This window comes from Macrotis lagotis, chromosome 1 (assembly GCF_037893015.1).
Source record: "Macrotis lagotis isolate mMagLag1 chromosome 1, bilby.v1.9.chrom.fasta, whole genome shotgun sequence".
Classification (NCBI taxonomy): domain Eukaryota; kingdom Metazoa; phylum Chordata; class Mammalia; order Peramelemorphia; family Peramelidae; genus Macrotis; species Macrotis lagotis.
The window spans coordinates 791,484,873-791,504,511 of NC_133658.1; the positions used below are offsets into that span (position 1 = coordinate 791,484,873).

The following is a 19,639-nucleotide window of genomic DNA, read 5'->3' on the forward strand; positions in this document are numbered from 1 at the left end:
TTGATTGGAACAGGAAGGGCATGCTGAGCTAAGGGAGGTTACACAACAGTAAAAAGTCGTTGGATAGGTAGACTGGGGCCAAGTTATGGAGAGCCAAGAGTTAGGAGGGAGCCGCCACTAAACCCTTGAAACTGTTCCTTCCATTTCTACCCCTCTTAGGCCTCCTTTGAAACATCTTCTGCCAGCAATCCTCAACACTACACGGATTTCTGATCCCAGTTTTCCACATTCTCACATTGTGTTGGAATGTTAGTATAAGAAGAGGAGGAGGGATTGTGGTAGGGAATGTAGCCCAAGTTTCTCTGAATTTTTTTAGGTTTTTTACAAGGCAGTGGGGTTAAGTAGCTTGCCCAAGGCCACATAGCTAGGTAATTATTAAGTGTCTGAGGTCAGATTTGAACTCAAGTACTCCTGACTCCAGGGCCAGTGCTCTATGCACTGCACCACCTAGCCACCCCTTCTCTGAATTCTTTAAAGAGTTTACGAAATTTTCCATTTTTTCCCCATACATACCCCTCCTTCTCTGAGTAAATTCCCGTATTCCCTTGGCCAGGATATTTTGAAACATGAGCTCCTCTCCTACATCCTCTTTATCTTCCACGTCTGCATTTCTGGACTTTTATAACTCATTGTCAGAATAAAAAAAAATATGCTTTCCCCAGTTAGTTTTTAACTAGCTCCCTATATCTGAGTTCTGACGGAACAGAGGGGACAGGGTAATAACTCTTGGGCAATTCTTTGCTTGAGGTGTCCCTAGACCAGTCAGAGGAGAAGCAGCAGAGCTACAGTGTCAGAGGAGACACAATGGTGGAATCCAACTTCACTACAAAGGCTGCCTACCTGAGCCACTTCAATCCTCAAACTTACCTGGAAAAATATTACACCTTTGGACCCAACCCCTCTGCAGAAAATCAGATTCTGATGCATATCCTCAGAAAACTTTTCAAGACGTTCTCTTCTGGTAAATATACAGTCTACTCTCCCCTTCCTTCCCTCCCCCACCCTCCCAGAATAAATAGTGAAAGGATCAAGAGAATGATTACTGATTGATGACCAGCTTCACCAAACTTTTTAACAATTAGGACTGTCCAACAATGAAATGGATTCATTCAGGATTAAATAGGGCTCTTCTCACTGAAATTTATGAAGCAAAGATGGGATAACCTTGGAAATATTATAAAGGGAATTCTTGGAGAGATAAGGGTTCAAGTAGATGGCCTTTGTGGTCCCTTCCAACTCAGAAATTCTGTGATTTTATAATTAAGTTCAGAATCACCTGATAGAGAAATGGGAAATGGGTAGGATGAAGAATCAAAAGAGGAAGGGAAAGACACAGGCAGAGAGATAGCAGAAACACAGAGGGAGAGACAGAGACAGAAGGGGGAATAGGAGGAGACAAAGATGGAAGTAGAGGAGAGACAAAGTGAGAGAGGTAAGAGATAAGAGAAATAAGAGAGCAGAAAGAAAAAGAGTAGGAGAGAGAGAAAAAGAGAAGGGAGAAAGAGAAAAAGAAAGGGAGAGAGAGAAGAGAGAGGAAAAAGGGGGGAGGTAATTACAGAGAAGGTAATAAAAGAATTCACTTAGAGGAAGAGGGATATGCACGGAAAAATAGAGGATTTAAACTCCTTAAAGAGTCCTGTGTTTCAGAGAGGTTTCAAGTTGTATAGACTGCATAAATCTTTACTGACAACATCCATTTGGCAAAGCTCATATTTTAGTCAACATAATGTGACACTTAAGTTCTAGTTCTCAGCACATTCTAGTCCTCATTGACTCTGTGATTTAGAGAAAGCTTCCGAACCTCTCTGGATGAAAATTTTAAAATTTGTGTCTAACCCCAAAAGGCCTTATGAGCATTCATTAGATAAATGTCCCCTGATTATAGTCTGTGGAAACCTTATATGCAGTTTAGGGGGTTACATTTTGATTTATCTCTCTCTCCCATCTTAATTCCATATTGATTGTTCCTCTTTTTTCCTTTTTATTCTGAGTGGATTCAAGGTCTGTACACCAGATGTGTGTTTGTGTGTGTGTGTGTGTGTGTGTGTGTGTGTGTGTGTGCATTCTTTCCCTCCTGAGAACCTTAAAACCTGCCCTCAATGTGTTTGCACTAAAGATGGAAGATGAAAAAAAGTTAATTATGTGGGAAGTAGGAAATTGTGTCACTTTAAAACTAACCTTTCTCCATGTGTCATGGTGTAATGGTAAGAATGTGACTTTCAAGTAGATCTAACTCTATGTGATGACTTTGAGTAAAATCATTCATTCTTTCTAGACCACAATTTCCTAGTGAAGGGTTGGGAAACTACAGTTTAAGTGCCAAATCTGACCCAAGTTTTTGTATAGTCCACCATTGTAGATCCTTGGCTGTACAAAAACAGATAGCAGGTAGTCTTGATGATCAGTTGATGTTTCCTCCAGCTCCAAATTTTATGATCATAGAGTAGAGAGTATGACCAAGAGTAGCTCAATTATCCTAGCAAGGTTAAAAGAAAAAGTTTTTTCTTTAAATCTTTGTATCTTCCTCACAATTGATATCAAGTTTAAGATTTAAAATAAATGAATAAATATGGAACAAGGACTCCACTGTAGGAACTGGGGATAAAAAAACAGAAAGGAAACAGTCCCTGCTATCAAGGTGGTTACATTTCATTGATGATTGTCTTTCATTCTTGAAGAAGACCTTGACATCTGTGAAGTGATGCCATGACAAGTACATGAATTGAATTTGAGTTGAGGGGGTGCTGTGCTAAGTCACCAGCCTCACTTTCTCCTCCAGAGCCATCTGAATCCAGTGTCCAGATATGAATCAGGATGACTGGAGATGGCCCTGGATGTGAGGCAATTAAGATTAAGTGACTTTTTGAAGGTCATACAGTTAGTAAGTATGAAGTGTCTGAAGCAGGATTTGAACTCCTGTCCACCAAGACCTCATTCTCTCTTCCTGAGTCTTCAAAGTCCAGAGGCAGGGAAAAAGTCAGGATGACCCACAATGGCTTGGGGTGCAGTGGATGACCTTAGCATCTTCAATGTCTGACCTAAGCACTCCATAGCATCTGCTTCAGCTTCTTTCATGACCAATAGAACAAACTGTTCTCATCTGCCATTCTGGGGAATTCTTCTCATATTTGGGATAGATATTCCCCAGCTCACCAATAAGTTTGTGACTGGTCGGTTACCCTCAATCTGGTGTATAGCCTGTCTACTGAGCATGCTACAGCTTTTTGAAGTCAGAGGCAGGGTGTGTGTCTGTGTCTCTGTGTGTGTGTGTGTGTGTGTGTGTGTGTGTGTGTGTGTGTGTGTGTGTTGGGGGTGATGTTTAGGAATACTAGAATCTCTGATATGAGCCGAGTGCTTTTCAGGGCTCTTCATCCACCTTTGACATCCATTTAATTCACTCAACTCTTGTAAAGTAAATATAAGGTAACTGAATGAGAACTAACTTGGGAGATCATGAAAAGTTGTATGCAGGAAATGTGTATCAGTCAAATTTTTGAATAAAGGTAGGGATTCTGAAAGGCAGAGATGAGGAAAAAGTGAATCCTAAGTAGGCTATAAAAAGGCATAATGAAAGGAAAGAAAGAGGATGGAATGTCCTTCGTGAAGACATTGGGTAAGCCTGATTGCCTGGATTGGTGAATGAGAATGATATGTAGTGAGTCTAGAGGGGTAGATTGGAGCCAAATTACAACAGGCTTTAAAAGCCAAATAAGGTTGCATTTGATTGATCTTAGAAGCAAGTAAGGAGGCACTGAAACTTTTTGAGTAGAAGAATGACAAGGTCATTCCTTTGCTTTAGGAAAATCACTGTGGCAGCTGTGTGGAGGATAAATCAGAGAGAGGAGAGATTTAATCGTGTTTTCTTAAAGTGGTGTAAACAAGCACCCTTAGACTTTTAATACTTTATTGATCATGATTGAATGAGGTATGGCTAGTGGAGATCTGGAAACTGGATTTTAAAAACTGAGCAGACTAGAGAAGTGGAGCTGAGAACACCAAGGAAACTGAATAAGGACAAAGACCTAAGTTGAGAAGGCAGATTACATTCATAGAGCAGATTTCTATTCATTGGATCTGATCTGAAAATCTTTCAGCCATGATTCCTCAGTACTACACATATTTATGTTACCAAATTGTAAATGGTCAAGGGGAGTACATATTGTGAAGGGAAGAAAAGATGGATTGTGTATACACTCAAAAGCAAAATGTGTGTGGTACTAGTACTAATTGTGTTAAAAGTGCTTTATAGGAAGCAGGATGAAATTGGTTATTGGGGGATATCTACATTCAATGAACCAAAGTGATTTAGGAAATAGTATCATTTGTGCTAAAGGGTGGTAATAAATCTATAGCAGAACTCCTCTGCTATGTTAGCTCTTGAAGTATTAGCTATGGAGAGGAAGTGTCACAGAAACAGATTGATATTGGTACTTATATAAAGGAATTCTGGTGATGAAAACAATGATCCAAGAGTATTCCAAAGGACCCATGATGAAAAATGCTGTCTAACTCCAGAGAGAGAATTGATAAGCTCTGAGTTCAGACTGAAGCGTTTTTGAAATTTTATTTTTCTTGATTTTCTGTATGTGTGTTCTTTTTCAACATGACTAATATGGAAATTAATTTGACATGACTTCACATGTATAATTGGTATTTTATTACTTGCCTGCTCAAAGGGTCGGGGAGAGGTAGGAGGGAGAGAATTTGGACCTCAAATCTTAAAAAGTGAAGGTCAAATTTTTAAAAATCTAATTGGGAAGTATTTAATGATTAAATAAAGCATACTTTTTTAAAAAAGGAATTCTATGACTAAGATTCTCAAAGTTAGAATAATGGCTTCAACTCATTTAGTCTGACCAGGATGTGACTTGGTCAGAACTACTTAAGTCTGAGTTCTGCCATTTCTGTGACCCTGAGCAAGCCAGAGGATTTAAATTTGAAATTATACAAGATTGTTTTTTAAAGATGAAGACACTGAGAACCAGATAGATAGAGTAGCCAGCCCAAGGTCATGCAGATGGTCAATAGCAGAAGCAAGTCTGGAAATCAGATACATTGACTCAAATTCCAACATGCTTTTTTTCTCTACCATGCTACCTCTTCTTTGAGCCTTGGCTTTCTGGTCTGTAAAAGGAGAATGGGTATATTCACATTGAGAACTACCATAGGAAGGTTGTAAGAATCAAGTTAGTGAAAAGGATCTATGACTTATTTAAAAGTTTATATTCACATAAATATATAACAAACTGTGATTAGATAAACTGATTAGCTATAATCTCAGTGAAGGTCACCATTTAGGACCCAAATGATTTATTTTGCTTTGACTTCAAGTGAAATGAATCTCTTAAGGCCCAGATAATGACCTTCACTGTGGTTAAATCTAATAACAATAATATAATTATATAACATTTATATGATCTATTTTTATTTTTTAGTTTGTTCTTTATTGAATTGGGTTCCATCTTAAAATGAATCATAGGTAGGATAAGCTTATATCCCTCTATCATTATAACATTGAAGATCACAAGTTGACTCTGATTCAGAAATTTATGTGAAGTGGGATTGAGTAGTCCTTGTTTCTTAGAATATCCCATCCCTAACTATCCATTTTGCCCTCTTCTCTGGGACAGGTAGGGTGAAAGGAGATCTCCTAATTGACATTGGCACTGGACCCACCATCTACCAGCTCCTCTCTGCCTGTGAGTCCTTTAAAGAGATTGTGGTCAGCGATTACACTGACCAGAACCTTGAGGAACTCAAAAGGTGGCTGAAGAAGGATCTAAAGGCATTTGACTGGTCCCCAGTGGTAAAATATGTGTGTGAACTGGAAGGGGATGGGTAGGTTTTTTTCCCTGCTAATTTACCAGATCTCTGGGGTACTTGGGGGTAAGCATGACTCCCTGAAGCAAAAATTATCTTTGCAGGGGAGGTCCAAGTGTAGTGAAAGAAAAGAAGTCGGAGAGAAATAGATAGGGACAGAGAAAAAACAGAGTGACAAAGAAAGAGAGGAAGAGGAAGGGGAAGAGAGAAAGAGAAAGACAGATAGAGAACCAGAGAAACAGAGAAAGAGACACAGAAAGATCAAAGCTGCCCTTAGAGTTATAGAGAAATTTAAGGAAAAGTAGTAGTTAGAGAATCAGAGGCCCAGAAAGAGAGTCTTGCAGAGAGACAAGTAGAAAGAGGGAAAGAAAAATGGAGACATTAATAGAGACATGGACATGGCCAGAGAGAAAAAGATGTGAAATCCCTTCAGGATATAGAATATTCATGAGGGGCAATGCTTAGTGTGGGAGGGAAAAGGGGACAGAGGATAGAAGGATCCAGGCCAGTTGTATGAAAGATCATCTTTTCCCAATTTCGTATTTGCTCTCTGAGGTTAGATGCCATTACTGAGTGTACAGCTAGAACGTGACTGATGTTGAATGTCCCAGCAGCAGAGTAGAAGGTCCTTATAGCAAATGCTAGCACAGGTGAGTCAACCTTCAATGGAGGATTCTCTTCAGAGCAGATAACAATTGAACAAGACAGGCACTTCCCTAGCTGCCGGCCAAGAGAGTATGGAGGAAAATTTGCACAACCCATTTATGATACAATACAAGAAGGGTTGGGGAAGAGGAATGATGGGAAATCAATCAAAAAAGCACCAAGCATTTATCTACTTTGTGTCAGACACTATTCAAATACTTCCCTATTTGAAAGGAGTTTCCTCCTTTGAAGGAGGAAAGAGAAAAAGGAAAGACTAGGAATATAGAAAGAAAAAATTCAGATATATAGCTTTTATTGATAAGTTTATTTTCTTATTTGTGTATGTTCAAAAGTTCCAAATTGTATTATTTCACACCAAAACTTTTGTCTTAAATTACATTTACATTAACTTTTTCATTTAAATTATACCAATAAGAACATAATTTAAAAAGTTAATATGCATTATAAAAAGCAGGCAAATTTAAATACATATAGAGTAAATTGTTTTGAATAGAGGATAACAATTCAATTTTATAAAATCATATTATTTTGTTAGCTGGGAAAAATTCAATGCTACCCCCTTGCAGCTGATTCCAATCCATTTCCTATAAAATATTTTAATAAAGCTAGTACCTGTTACCATCCATTCCAATCTATTCCTTCCAAATGCTTTAAGCTAATATCAATACTGCATTATAGTTCATTCTGATCTACTTCCTACAGAAGTCCTTTAATGGTCAAAGTAGGGACCATTCTTTTTTGCATTCAAAGTATTTTCCTAAGTATATTGAGGTTGCTAGGTGGTACAATGGAGGAAGCACTGGGCTTGGAAACAAGACCTGAGCTCAAATCTATTCTATGACATTTATTAACTGTGTGACCTTAGACAAATCATTTAACAGTCCTTTGCCTCAGTTTCCTCAACTGTAAAATGGGGGAATATAATAATATCCAGAACCCCAAAGTGATAATTACTGTAAAGTTTTGCAAAGTGCCTGGCACAGAGAAAACTCTACAAAAATGTAAGCAAGGGTTATTAGCTGTTTTTCCAAACTCCTATGTATATTCACATATCATTTTCTCCCTCCTTCAAAATGATAGTATGTCCCAAACCATCAGAGTTTTGGATGGCTTTGTCAACAGAGACTAAAGCAAAAAGGCAGTACCTATGTGAACAAGTCAGCAAGACCTACCTCTTCCCATGATCATATTTGTTATTTTGTTTGTTTCAGAGAGAAGTGGGCTGAGAAGGAAGAGAGTTTGAGACAGAAGGTCAAGCATATTCTGAAATGTGATGTAACCCAAAATCAGCCTTTGGGTCCTGTCTCTCTGCCCCAGGCTGATTGCCTCCTCACAGCCTTGTGCCTGGATGCTGCCTGCAAAGACCTTCCCACCTACCAGCAGGCCCTGAAGAATCTTAGTAGCCTACTGAAACCTGGAGGGTTCTTGGTGTTTATTGATGCTCTCAAGAGCAGCTACTACATGATTGGTGACCAGAGGTTCTTCAGTCTCTCCCTCACCCAGGAGGCTGTGAAAGATGCAGTGGTGAAGGCTGGTTACACAATTCAAGAGTTTGAAGTCATTTCCCAAAGTTACTCCAAGACCAGAGCAAATAATGAAGGGCTTTTCTATCTTGTGGGGCAGAAACTCAATAATTCTGTAGGATTACAAAGTTAATCATATTTTCCTTTCTCATTTCATCAAAACTTAGCTCTTTGGTGGTTCTTGGTAAACATCTTTCTATCTTCATCCCAAGATGCATGAGATGAATTTTAGGCAGCCCTTGGGGAAGGAAGACTGAGTAAACTCTTCAGATGGTACGTTGTAAGCACTTAATCTATATTAAAGCAATTGATCTGCCTCACCCAGATGACTGACTCCAGTCCTTGGTTCTTACTGTTCCTTCCAAAAATACTGACTAGTTCAGGAAGGCCAGTAAAGGGAGCCGTAACAATAAGTTCTGAGAGGGGACCAGATCAATCAATCAATGAGGATTAAGTAAGAACCCACTAAAAGTTCAGCATGTTAGTAGATGCAGTGGGGGACCCAAAGACATGTAGTTAGGGAGATAAGAAACAACGAGAGACTAATTTAAGTGAAGAACTGTATGGTACTGAGCATACCTACTATAGAAACTTGGAAAAGAATTATTAGTTTGACCTGCAATCATTAAATGAGTCTTTTGGGGGGAAGTGGGACTTGAACTGAGCCTTGAAGAATGGTTAGGATTGAGTAAGTGGTGATGGAGAGGAAGGAAAATATTCTAGGGGATAGATGTGAGCAACCAAAAAAAAGCATGGAGGCAAGAATTCATTCATTCCTTCCTTTAATGGACATTTATTAATGTACAAGACACCATTCAGGTGCAAGAGCATATGAGGAAAAATAATAAACAATCCCTTTTATCCAAGAAAATTTATAATCTAGTAGGAGTGATGACATGTGCATATCTAACTATGACAGAAATTTAAAGTAGGATGCATGTGTAAGAGGAATACAAAATGAATTGAGATCAAATGAAGGAGAGTTTGATTGACCCTGGAAAGAAGAATCATGGAGAAGGTGGTGTATGAGCTTAAATCCTGAAGGTGGAAACAAGGAGGATGTTTTGGTATATGGCCCAAATGACCATATTATCAGGCCCATAAAAACTGATGGGAGAGATTAAAGAATCACTCTCAGTGACTCTTTGGAGTCTTTGGAAATTTTGGAGAATGAGAGACAGACTACAGAACTGCAGAAAGATAAACTTTGTCATGATTTTCAGAAAAGAGGAAGAGATTAGCATCTTCAAACTAAATTCCTAGAAAAATTCCAGAACTGTCTTTTTAAAATGGTTTTAAAATGGTTAATGAACATTAAGAAAAGCAAGTATTGACCAAAAAAAAAAAGTCAACATGGCTTCATCAAGGTCAGCACTGTGAGACTAATTTTATTTCCTTCTTTAATAGGGTAAAAGTACATCATGGAAACCCTGTGGATCCAATTTAAGTAGACTTTAACTGTGTTATTCTTATTTTATCTTTGTGGGGAAAAAACAGAGAGATGTTTAATTGCTAGTCTAGTAAGGTTCAGATCTGGTTGAACAACTGGAATTAAGGACTAGTTAAAGATTCAATGTCAACTTAGTAGGAGGTCCCCAGTGAAGATGGGATCTATGGTTAATGCTGTGCTGTATCAAATTTGCAGATTACACAAAACTGGGAGGAAACTACAGAGGATGATAGTCAAAATCCATAGGGATCTTGATAGACTAGAATATTGAATTAAAGCTAATAAGATGAAACCTATTAGGGATAAATATAAAATTTACTCTTGGGTTAAAAAAATACTGCAAGGATAAGATAAGAGAAAATAGGTTAGATAGCAACATGTCTGAAAAATATGTAGTTTTGGTGAATTATAATGATGCTATATGGCAACTAAAAAAAAACCTAGTGTATTCTTAAATGACTTTAAGAGAGGAAGAAGGAAGTAATTCTCTCACTGAACTCAGACCTGTACATCAGCATTTAGGGAGGACTTTGATAAGTGGAATTTCATTATGAAATTGTCAACTAAAGTGTTGAAAGGTCTTAAGTCTATGCTGTATAAAGATTGACTGAAAGGAATGGAGATGTCTACCCTAGAAAAGCAAATACTTATTGGACACTTGATAGCAGCAAGCCACTTCAATATCTTTGACAAGAAAACCCATAATAGGGTCATGAAGAGTTGGACATGACTAAACAACAATAAAGAAAAACCACTCACTGTTTCCTATCAGACCAGAACCACAGGGTGTTCCATAGAGCTGATCTAATTTGGGAGCATAAAAAGCTGCCCACCTAGAACTCTGTGAAAAAATGAGCCCATCAAAAAATGCAGAGAAAGAATGCAGTGGTACAGTGACAGTGATAATGTTGAACTCTAGCTACAAATAGCAGAATATCTCATTATTAGCTTTGCTTGTACTATGGCGGTGCTATCAGAGCAGTGGTAGGAAGATTGGAGAGTTAAGCTGAGTTTCTACTTGAATGAATAATTCTACCTGAATTGAAGAATACAGAACTCTGTGTTACAAGTTCCTTTATCTCACAGCAGATGGCTTCCTGGGACTGTCGGTCTGAAGGGAAGTTGAGATCATGTAAACTTATGAGTCCTGATTTTATCTTTCTTTTCTGGAAATTAAATATTCAGATTGAATTACAAGCAAACAATGCCCAAGGATGTTTCAGGGAGTAAATTTTGAAAATGTTTATTTCTGAGAATTTTCAGGGTTGGTGTTTTTTAAAAAACCATCTTCAAAAAGCAGTCTAAGAGAAAAAGGCACTAGAGTGCTGATCTTGTGGTCAAAAAGACCTGGGTTTTGACCTGCAATGAGCTGTATGACCATGGGAAATTTACCTCATCTGAAGTATCAAGGCAACTCTCTAAGAATAAATGAATACAGTCTTCAATGTTGTTGCTCCCCTATTGAAGAATTCAGATTCTTGACATATTTAGACATTCCTCCCCTGACTTAGGCAACAGCCTTACCTTAAACAAACTTGTAAGACTGTGGTCCATAAATGAGTCCTTCTGGCAAAAAAAAAAGAAGACAGAAATGTTAAGGGGTTGTTTGCCCCTGATACAATAAAGTAGAGTTGCCAATATTTTCCTGGTTATTCCTGTCAACTGATTCTCAAAATTAAAAAGAGATCTCCATAAAATAGAAAACATAAAATAGTAACCATTCCCATTTATTTTTAACGGCTAGCCATCCACCACATTAATAATAATGGCTACCATGGTTGAGCAGCAAAGATTCTCCAGCAACTTCCTCTTTCCAATCAGGCAACCTTGGAGGAGGCTGGTTATATCACTGATGAGGCTGAGGCAATTCCTCAAGGTTATTCCAGGAGCAAGACAAATAATGTAACACTTTTCTATCTAGTGAGGCAGAAACTAAATCATTGAAGTCCCAAGGTTCCTAGGATAAATTTGATTATATGAAATTGAAAAGTTTTTATATGAACAAAATAACACAGTGAGGAAAAGAGAAGTAGTTGACTGGGAAAAAAATCCAACAAACTGGTATCAAATAACAGATAAGGATATGAAAATCTACATGATATATGGATATGTGATATCCAAGGTATATAGGAAACTAAGAGAATTAGAGAACAAGAGCCATTCCCCAGTAAATAAATGGTCAAAATATATGAGCAAACAGTTCATAAAGGAAGAATTACAAACTATTATCAACTACAAGAAAAGTCATGAATATAAGAGAAATGCAAATCAAAACAAATCTGATATGCAGAAAAGAATTAGAAACAAAGTAGATGTCCATTGTTTAGAGATTGGCTAAATAAGTTACCTACATATACATGAATAAAATCATGTATTAGTAGTTAGCATTTTAAGATTTGCAAAGCATTTTATAACAACCTTAAGATGTATTATTATAGCCATTTTATAGATGAGGAAACTGAGACACAGAGATTTTAATAATATGCACTGGTTTATCCAGTTAGTATCAGAGGCAGGATTAAAACTCAGGCCTTCCTGACTCTAAGTCCTGTGAACTATCCAATGCACCACTTAATTGCTCATATGTTGTTGTGCCAGGAAAACTATACATACAATTAGTACAACTTGAATAAAAACAATAACAAAATGTTTGAAATTGACTGCTGTAATGTTATAATGATGAAACTAGATCCCAAAGAAGAAATATGAGAAAATATCTACCTTCTTTTCTTTGCAGAGAGGTGGAACACTATTTTGTTGTTGATGAGTCATTCTGATCATGTTTAACTCTTCATGATCCATTGGGGTCTTTTTGGCAAAGATCCTGGAGTGATTTGAATTTTCTTCTCCAGTTTATTTCATAGAGGAGGAAACTGAGGCAAACATGGTGGTGTTACTTGCCTAAGGTCACACAGCTGAATTTGAACTCAGACCTTCCTGAGTCCAGGCTTGGCACTGTGTGAGGCCCAGAATGCCATATCATGTTGGATTTTAAAAAATGGTTTGGCTAATTTTGTTGAAAATTTTTTCTCTTTTTATTCTCATAAGGAATTGCTCTCTAGGTGGGGGAAAGAGAGGGATACGTTGTTAAACTTAAGTAATGCCATTGATACAAGTTATATCAACAAAATTTTTTTAAAAATACTCCCTGTTCTTCAGGGATTTCCAATTGGGAGATGTGACTTATTGACGGAAGAAATAATTAGGTAATGAGTTGTTTGAGTCAAGAGGCAATGTGATATAGTGGGTAGCAAATAGACTTTGGAATACGGAAGACTTGCGTTTGAGATCTCCTTTCATATGAATGAATACAGTAGCTATGAATAAATCATTTAATTTTTCAGTGTCCCACCCTCAGAATTTTTTTTTTAGGTTTTTGCTAGGCAATGGGGCTAAGTGGCCTGCCCAAAGCCACACAGCTAGGTAACTATTAAGTGTCTGAGGTCACATTTGAACTCAGGTACTCCTGACTCAAGGCTGGTGCTCTATCCACTGCGCCACCTAGCTGCCCCACCTCAGAAATTTTCTAAGAAAATAAATTCCAGAGAAGTCACATATTAGTATCAGAGGAGGGAGTTTTCTCAGTTCCAGTGCATCTGTGACCTCATTCACTTTGGAATTCCATCTACTGATGAGATGGATCAAAATCCCTCAATGCCTTTATGATATGTTTATGTCCTTCCATAAGTTTAGTATCCACAAACTAGAGACTTTCCTTCCTTTCTCTTGATGGGGTAAAGGTGCCAGAAGAACACCATGGCTATCTAGCTGTCATCCTTTATTCTTGCTTTATGAATGATCCATCTTCTCTTCCTTTCATTCAATTCCTTACTTATTTTCTTCTTTGGATTTTTTTCATTGACTTGTTGTAGCCTACTTATACCTGGAGTCAGGAAGACTCATCTTCCTGTGATCAAATCTGGCTTCAGACTCTTACAAACTGTGTGATCCTGGGCAAACACTTAACCCGGTTTATCTCAGTTTTCTCATCTATAAAATGAGCTTCAGAAGGAAATGACAAACCATTCTGGTTCCAAGAAAACCCCAACTGGAGTCATAGAGTCAAACATGACTAAAAATACTGAACAACAAATCTCATACTCACTTTACACCTCTCCATTGCCCTCTGTATAATACTCATTTTTCATTCTTCAGAGGCAGTTGTATTCCATGTCTAGCTACCAAACATCCACAATAGTAAAATGTTAATTTTAAAACCTCATATTCATGGGAACTTGTGATCACTAAAAGAGTTTCACAGTTTGCTAGGCACAAGAACAAGGAGTGGATCAGAAGGCTTCATGAGTCTGAGGCTAATTCTCCTAGCTGGTACAGTGATAGCAGCAATTGTAAATAAAATACCCCGGACAAACCTGAAGGCAATCCAGGTTACTGTCCTCTTATTGTTCAATTCCAAATACTGTTTGTCCCAGTTATACATAGAGAATTTGACTACTTCCTCATTTTCTGCACCTTATGTTGAAGCATAAGCAGCTGTTTTCTTCAAGGCAGACTTTCTACTTACCTTCATCATGATTATTGTAAAAAAGATGATCAAGTGTCCTGTAAAATGACATTTCTTATTGAAATGATGAGCTCAATTCTGCCAGTTACTTAATTGGCAGTGGAAACTTGTGAATCAATTTTGCATTTAGCTACAGTCACATTATATATGCTAACTTCATTAATACTGATATTGCCAATATAATTCGCTTCCTTGGGTAATATGTTGACTAGGTTGATTGGACAAGGATTTTACTTTCAGGGTACAAACAGATAAATTAATGTTTATAGATGTTCAAAAACTAGTTTGATTCTTAGCCTCCTCTGCCCTTTTTTATCTAGTCAGCTAGTGGTACTGTAGAGGTGATGGGTGATTCACAGAAGTGTGAACCATTCTGCCTATTTCTTTGTTTCATTGGTTGCCATGGTTATAGAAATCCTCATCCAGTAGTCAGCCTACTGGATATGAACCTCTTTGTACTGAACTAGACAGTTGCTCAGAAAGCAGACATGGATTGTCATCAGAACCATATTCTAAGCCTTTCCTTTATGAAAAGAGCTTTTGCTCTATTTGCATAACTTTCAAGCATCCAAGGTCACCATGATGATGATGATGATGATGATGATGATAATGATCTTTATATTAGTGCTTTAAATATTTGATTCTTACAAAAGTATGTGTGTAAGAGGCATGACACACATAGGCTGGCTGATGTGTAGTAGAGGAATGATATAGACTGACAGATTGTGATGAAGGAATCATATAGGCATAACATAAACATGGCTGAGGTGTGAAGGAAAATGACTTAAATTGACAGTTTGTGGTAGAGGCACACTGTAAGTGTAGCAGGTATGTGATGTGATGTGACGTGACATGTGTGACAGATGGTGATAATGATATGACATAAGCATGATATTCTGTGATATAACAAAACATAAACAGATAGGTATGTAACAGGTACTGACATAGGTACAAGAGATGTGTGACAGATTATGGAAGCAAGACAAACATGAGTGTGACAGTCAGACATAGGCTGATATGTGTAATGGAGGTATGTCAGATTGTAGCTTCATATGACAGATATGAAATAGGCATGATGGGCATGAGTGTAATGGTGATGTGACACAGGCATTATAGATGCATGGCAATGGCATGGATTGGTTGGTAGATATGTGACAGCTATAGCATAAGTCTGACAGATTGTAATAGATGAATGATATTTATGACAGATACATGATAGAGGCATGATAAGTTGGATAGACATGGATGTGATGGAGCTATGACATAGGCTGATAGATGCGTGGAAGGCATAAATAGATTGGACAGATGTATGATGAAGAAATTATAGAAGCATAGCAGAAGCATGAGAAAGGCATAACAGATGCATGACAAAGGCAGAACATAGGTTGACAGCTGCATGATGGAGGAATGACAGGCTGACAAATGTGTGAGGGAGTCATGATAGATGCATGACAGAGGCATGTGACATAGGTTGACAGCTGTGACAGTGGTATGATAGAAGTATGATAAGGAATGACATTATTTAAAGTGGTGTGGCATAGTCATGACATAATTGGGTTAGATGCATGTAGAATTGTGACATAGGCATGATAAAAGGTTGATAAATGTGTGAAACCATGTAATAGAGACTTACCAAGTATATGAAAAAGGCATGACATGAGCACAACAGATTGTGAAGAGGGTATGACAGATGCATGATATATCTGTGAGAGATGTATGAGAGAGTATAGTGATTTTTCCAGGGTCACAAAGCCTAGAAATATCTGAGACCAGATTAGAATTGGTTTGGTTGTGAGACACATGCAGATTTTGATGTCATGTCAATGACACACAAATGCCATGCTGATCAATCACCAACACCTGTCAATTAGATTCCAATTTCACAAACACCACACCAAGTATATGCAAATATTGAACATTACAATATCATGCAAACACCACACTTATATAGTGATGGTTACATACCAATGTCACACAACATACAAATTATAGACAATATCATATCAATATTGAATATCTACCAATTACATACCAATGCCATACAAAATCACACAACCACAGGCAAACATCACACCAATTGCTCACAATTTTGTGCCTATCACATGCCAGTGTCACACCAATACATGCCAGTGTCACACCAATACCACATTAATTACACAATATAAAACACCATGCCAACCAAATGCAATCACTTGCCAGAATCATATCAATCACATATCAGTATCATGTTTAAGCCATACAATAATGTCCCACAACATGTGGCTTACATGTCAAGGACATACAGACAACTATATAATTACTTGCCTATATCATGTCCATATTGACTACTATACCAATACATATGCATGGAACATCTCACACATAACTCCAATTACACAAACATAAAAATTAAATATTATGCCAATTACATACCAATTACATGCTAGTAATTATATCATTCAATTGCATTCCAAATTTGACAATTATTCATAAATTTCACACAACTCTTAATTTAACCATCATGCCAATTACATACCAAATACTTGGCAATTACATATTGATCCCACAGTAATAACATCAATTCTATTCCAACATCATACAAATTAGATGTCTCAGATCACACAGTGTCACAGAAAACATCATACCAAGTACATGCCAATATTCCTTACATCATGCCATTTACACACTATTATCACATCAGTATTGTATATCACACCAACAGCAAGCATCAGACCAATATCGTGCCAATCACATAGCCAATGTCACACAAACATCACTCCAATTAGAGGTCAAAGTCATGTCAGTATCATACACATATCACACTGATGTCATGCAGATATCCTATCAGCATTACACCAATATTAAGCATCCTGCCAATTATCAGTCTGTTTGATAAAACATCACATTAATGTCACATAAACATCAGGCCAATGTCACACTAATATCATGGCTGTCACACAATGACTCTGTTGTTCTTCTGCCACAGCTCTGTCATGACTGTCATATCAAAAACACAATCTGTCATGGCTGCCATTCCAGTAGCACAATTTGTCATGTCTATATCATGATTCTATTGTGAATATGCCTAAAGGGAATATAAAAGGAGGAATTCAATTTCTTTTCATTTCAATGAAATACAAGATTTTCAAGTATTTTTGATGAAAACATCAGAGTTTTGGAGAAATTCTGGAACCTGAGAGTAAACAACCATATGAGACTAAAGGAGGATAAACTGCCTACATTTTTATACAGGAAAATGAAATATATGCACTCTTTGGCCTAGGACTAAACCTAGGTTTTTGGTACCTCCTGATCAACCAACTAACAGATCTTAGCAAAGATCAAGACTATAAGTGTAATAAAAGTCAGCAGCAATAACATGCCTATATTGTCATATTGGGGCATGATCATCCATACCTGAAGATCAACCTACCTTTCCCTGCTGTAGTCTATTGTGACAATCCTCCTTTTCTGTGTTCAGTAAAGAGGATCTTTACCTTCTTCTCAGGATCAATGGCCTGAGTAAGAGGGCTCAGTTTGACCCACTTTATTAATAGTTATATATGTCACTATTAATAAACTGATTGGAGAAATGTGCCTCAGTTTCCCTCTATCCAGAAGCAGTGAACAGCAGTTGGAAAAGGGTCAATTAGAAACCTGTCTCCCATATAAGTGTAGTGGGGCACTCCCTCTCAAAGTTCTAGACTATCCTTGAGAAAATAGGGATACTTGTTTTGTTGATTGTGTAGACCTAAAAGAATGAAAGATAAAATATTAATAGTGGAGATTAAACTAAAAATTATGTTGAAATGCCAGTTGAAAAATGATAAACATGATCTTGTTCAGAGATTGTCATGTCCCGTGACTTGCATTTTCTATTTAATAAAAGTTTTAGAAAAATGCAAAGATTTATGTGAACTAATGCAGAGAAAGAAAACAGTAGCAGAAAAACAATAGCAGAATTGACTCCACTTTCTTTCTTTTCTTTTTGTTTTTTTAACATTTTATTTGTTTTCCAATTATATACAATAGTAGTATGTACCTATCATTTTTGTAAGGTTTTGAATTTTACAATTTTCCCCTTTCCTCCCTTCCCCCTCCCCACAGAAGGCTGTCTGATAGTCTTTACATTGTTTCCATGCTACACATTGATTGAAATTGAATGTGTTATAAGAGTAAACATAAACCCCCCTCTCCCCCACCAAGAAAATGAGAGACCTCAAGAATAGAGAGAGAGGGAAAAAATGTACTTCAGTCTGTGTTCAGATTCCAATAACTCTGTCTCTGGGGTGAGTTGCTTTCATTATCATAATTCCACCAGAGAAGTTGCTTCAATATTTTTCCCACAGTCACTATTACTAGCTGTACCTCCACTCTATTCCTCCCCACTCTCATTTGTTCTCTTCTCTCTCTCTCTCTCTACTTTCATCCTGACCCTGTCCAAAAGTGTATTGAATCTGAGTACCCTCTCCCTCGATCTTCCTTCTCTTCTATCACCTATTCCCCCCTTCCCTCACCCCATTCCCCCTTATCCCATCCCTTTCTTATCATTTTTTCTCTAGGGTAAGATAGATTTCCTCACCCTATTAAGTATGTATGTTATTTCCTCCCTGTGCTATTTTTGATGAGAATGAAGGCTCACTCATTCCCCCTTGCCTTCCCCACCATTGAAAAAGCTTTTTCTTGACTCTTATGTGAAATCTCTCAGCTTCTTCTTCATCTCCTTTTCCTTCCCCACAGTACTTTTCCCTATTTCCCACTGGCTCCATCCCTTTACTACCTCATACCATTATATTCCACTCGTTCCTAGGTCCTGTCTATATGTGCTCCTTCGAACAGCTCTTATAAATGAGAAAGTTCATATGAATTATCAATATCTTCTTCCCATGCAGGAATACAAACAGCTCAATATCATTAAGTTCCTCATGGTTAGTCCTTCTCTTCCACCCCCTCTATGGTTCACCAGAGTCCTGTACTTGGAGATCAAACTTTTTGTTCAGCTCTGGTTGTTTCAGTAGGAAAGTTTGAAAGTCCCCTGTTTCATTGAAAGTCCATCTCTTCCCCTGAAAGAGAATGTTCAGTTTTTCTGGGTAGTTGATTCTCAGTTGTAAGCCAAGATCTTTTGCCTTCTGGAATATCATATTCCAATCCCTATGAGCACTTAATATAGATGCTTCCAGATCCTGTATAATCCTGACCATGGAATCTCGGTAGTTGAATTGTTTGTTTCTGGCAGCTTTTAGAATTTTCTCTTTGATTTGGGAGTTTTGGAATTGGCTATAATATTCCTGGAAGTTTTTCTTTTTGGAATCTCTTTCAGGAGGTGACCAGTGAATTCTCTCGATTTCTATTTTACCCTCCACTTCCAGCATCTCAGGGCAATTTTGCTGTATTATTTAGTGAAAAATGAAGTCTAGGCTCTTCTCCTGATCATGGCTTTCAGAAAGTCCAATAATTTTTAAATTATTTTTTTCTAGATCTGTTTTCAAGGTCAGTTGTTTTTCTAATGAGATATTTCACATTTTCTTCTAATATTTGGATTTTGTGGAAGAGTTTTATTTCTTCCTGATTTCTTGCAAAGTCATCATCAGCTCCCTTTAGTTCCATTCTGCATTTGAAGGAGTTATTTTCTTCAGAGAGCTTTTCTATCTCTTTTTCCAGCTGGCCAATTCTGTT

At 37.5% G+C, this 19,639-nt stretch overlaps 1 protein-coding gene across 1 annotated transcript; it reads left to right on the forward strand.

The window, feature by feature from the left end:
- Positions 1-687: 687 nt before the first annotated feature.
- Positions 688-17,753, forward strand: NNMT (nicotinamide N-methyltransferase). Its single transcript, XM_074216716.1, has 3 exons — positions 688-961; positions 5,631-5,838; positions 7,698-17,753. Exons 1-3 carry the CDS (start codon positions 805-807, stop codon positions 8,140-8,142), a joined length of 810 nt encoding a protein of 269 aa, XP_074072817.1. The 5' UTR covers positions 688-804; the 3' UTR covers positions 8,143-17,753.
- Positions 17,754-19,639: the final 1,886 nt, after the last annotated feature.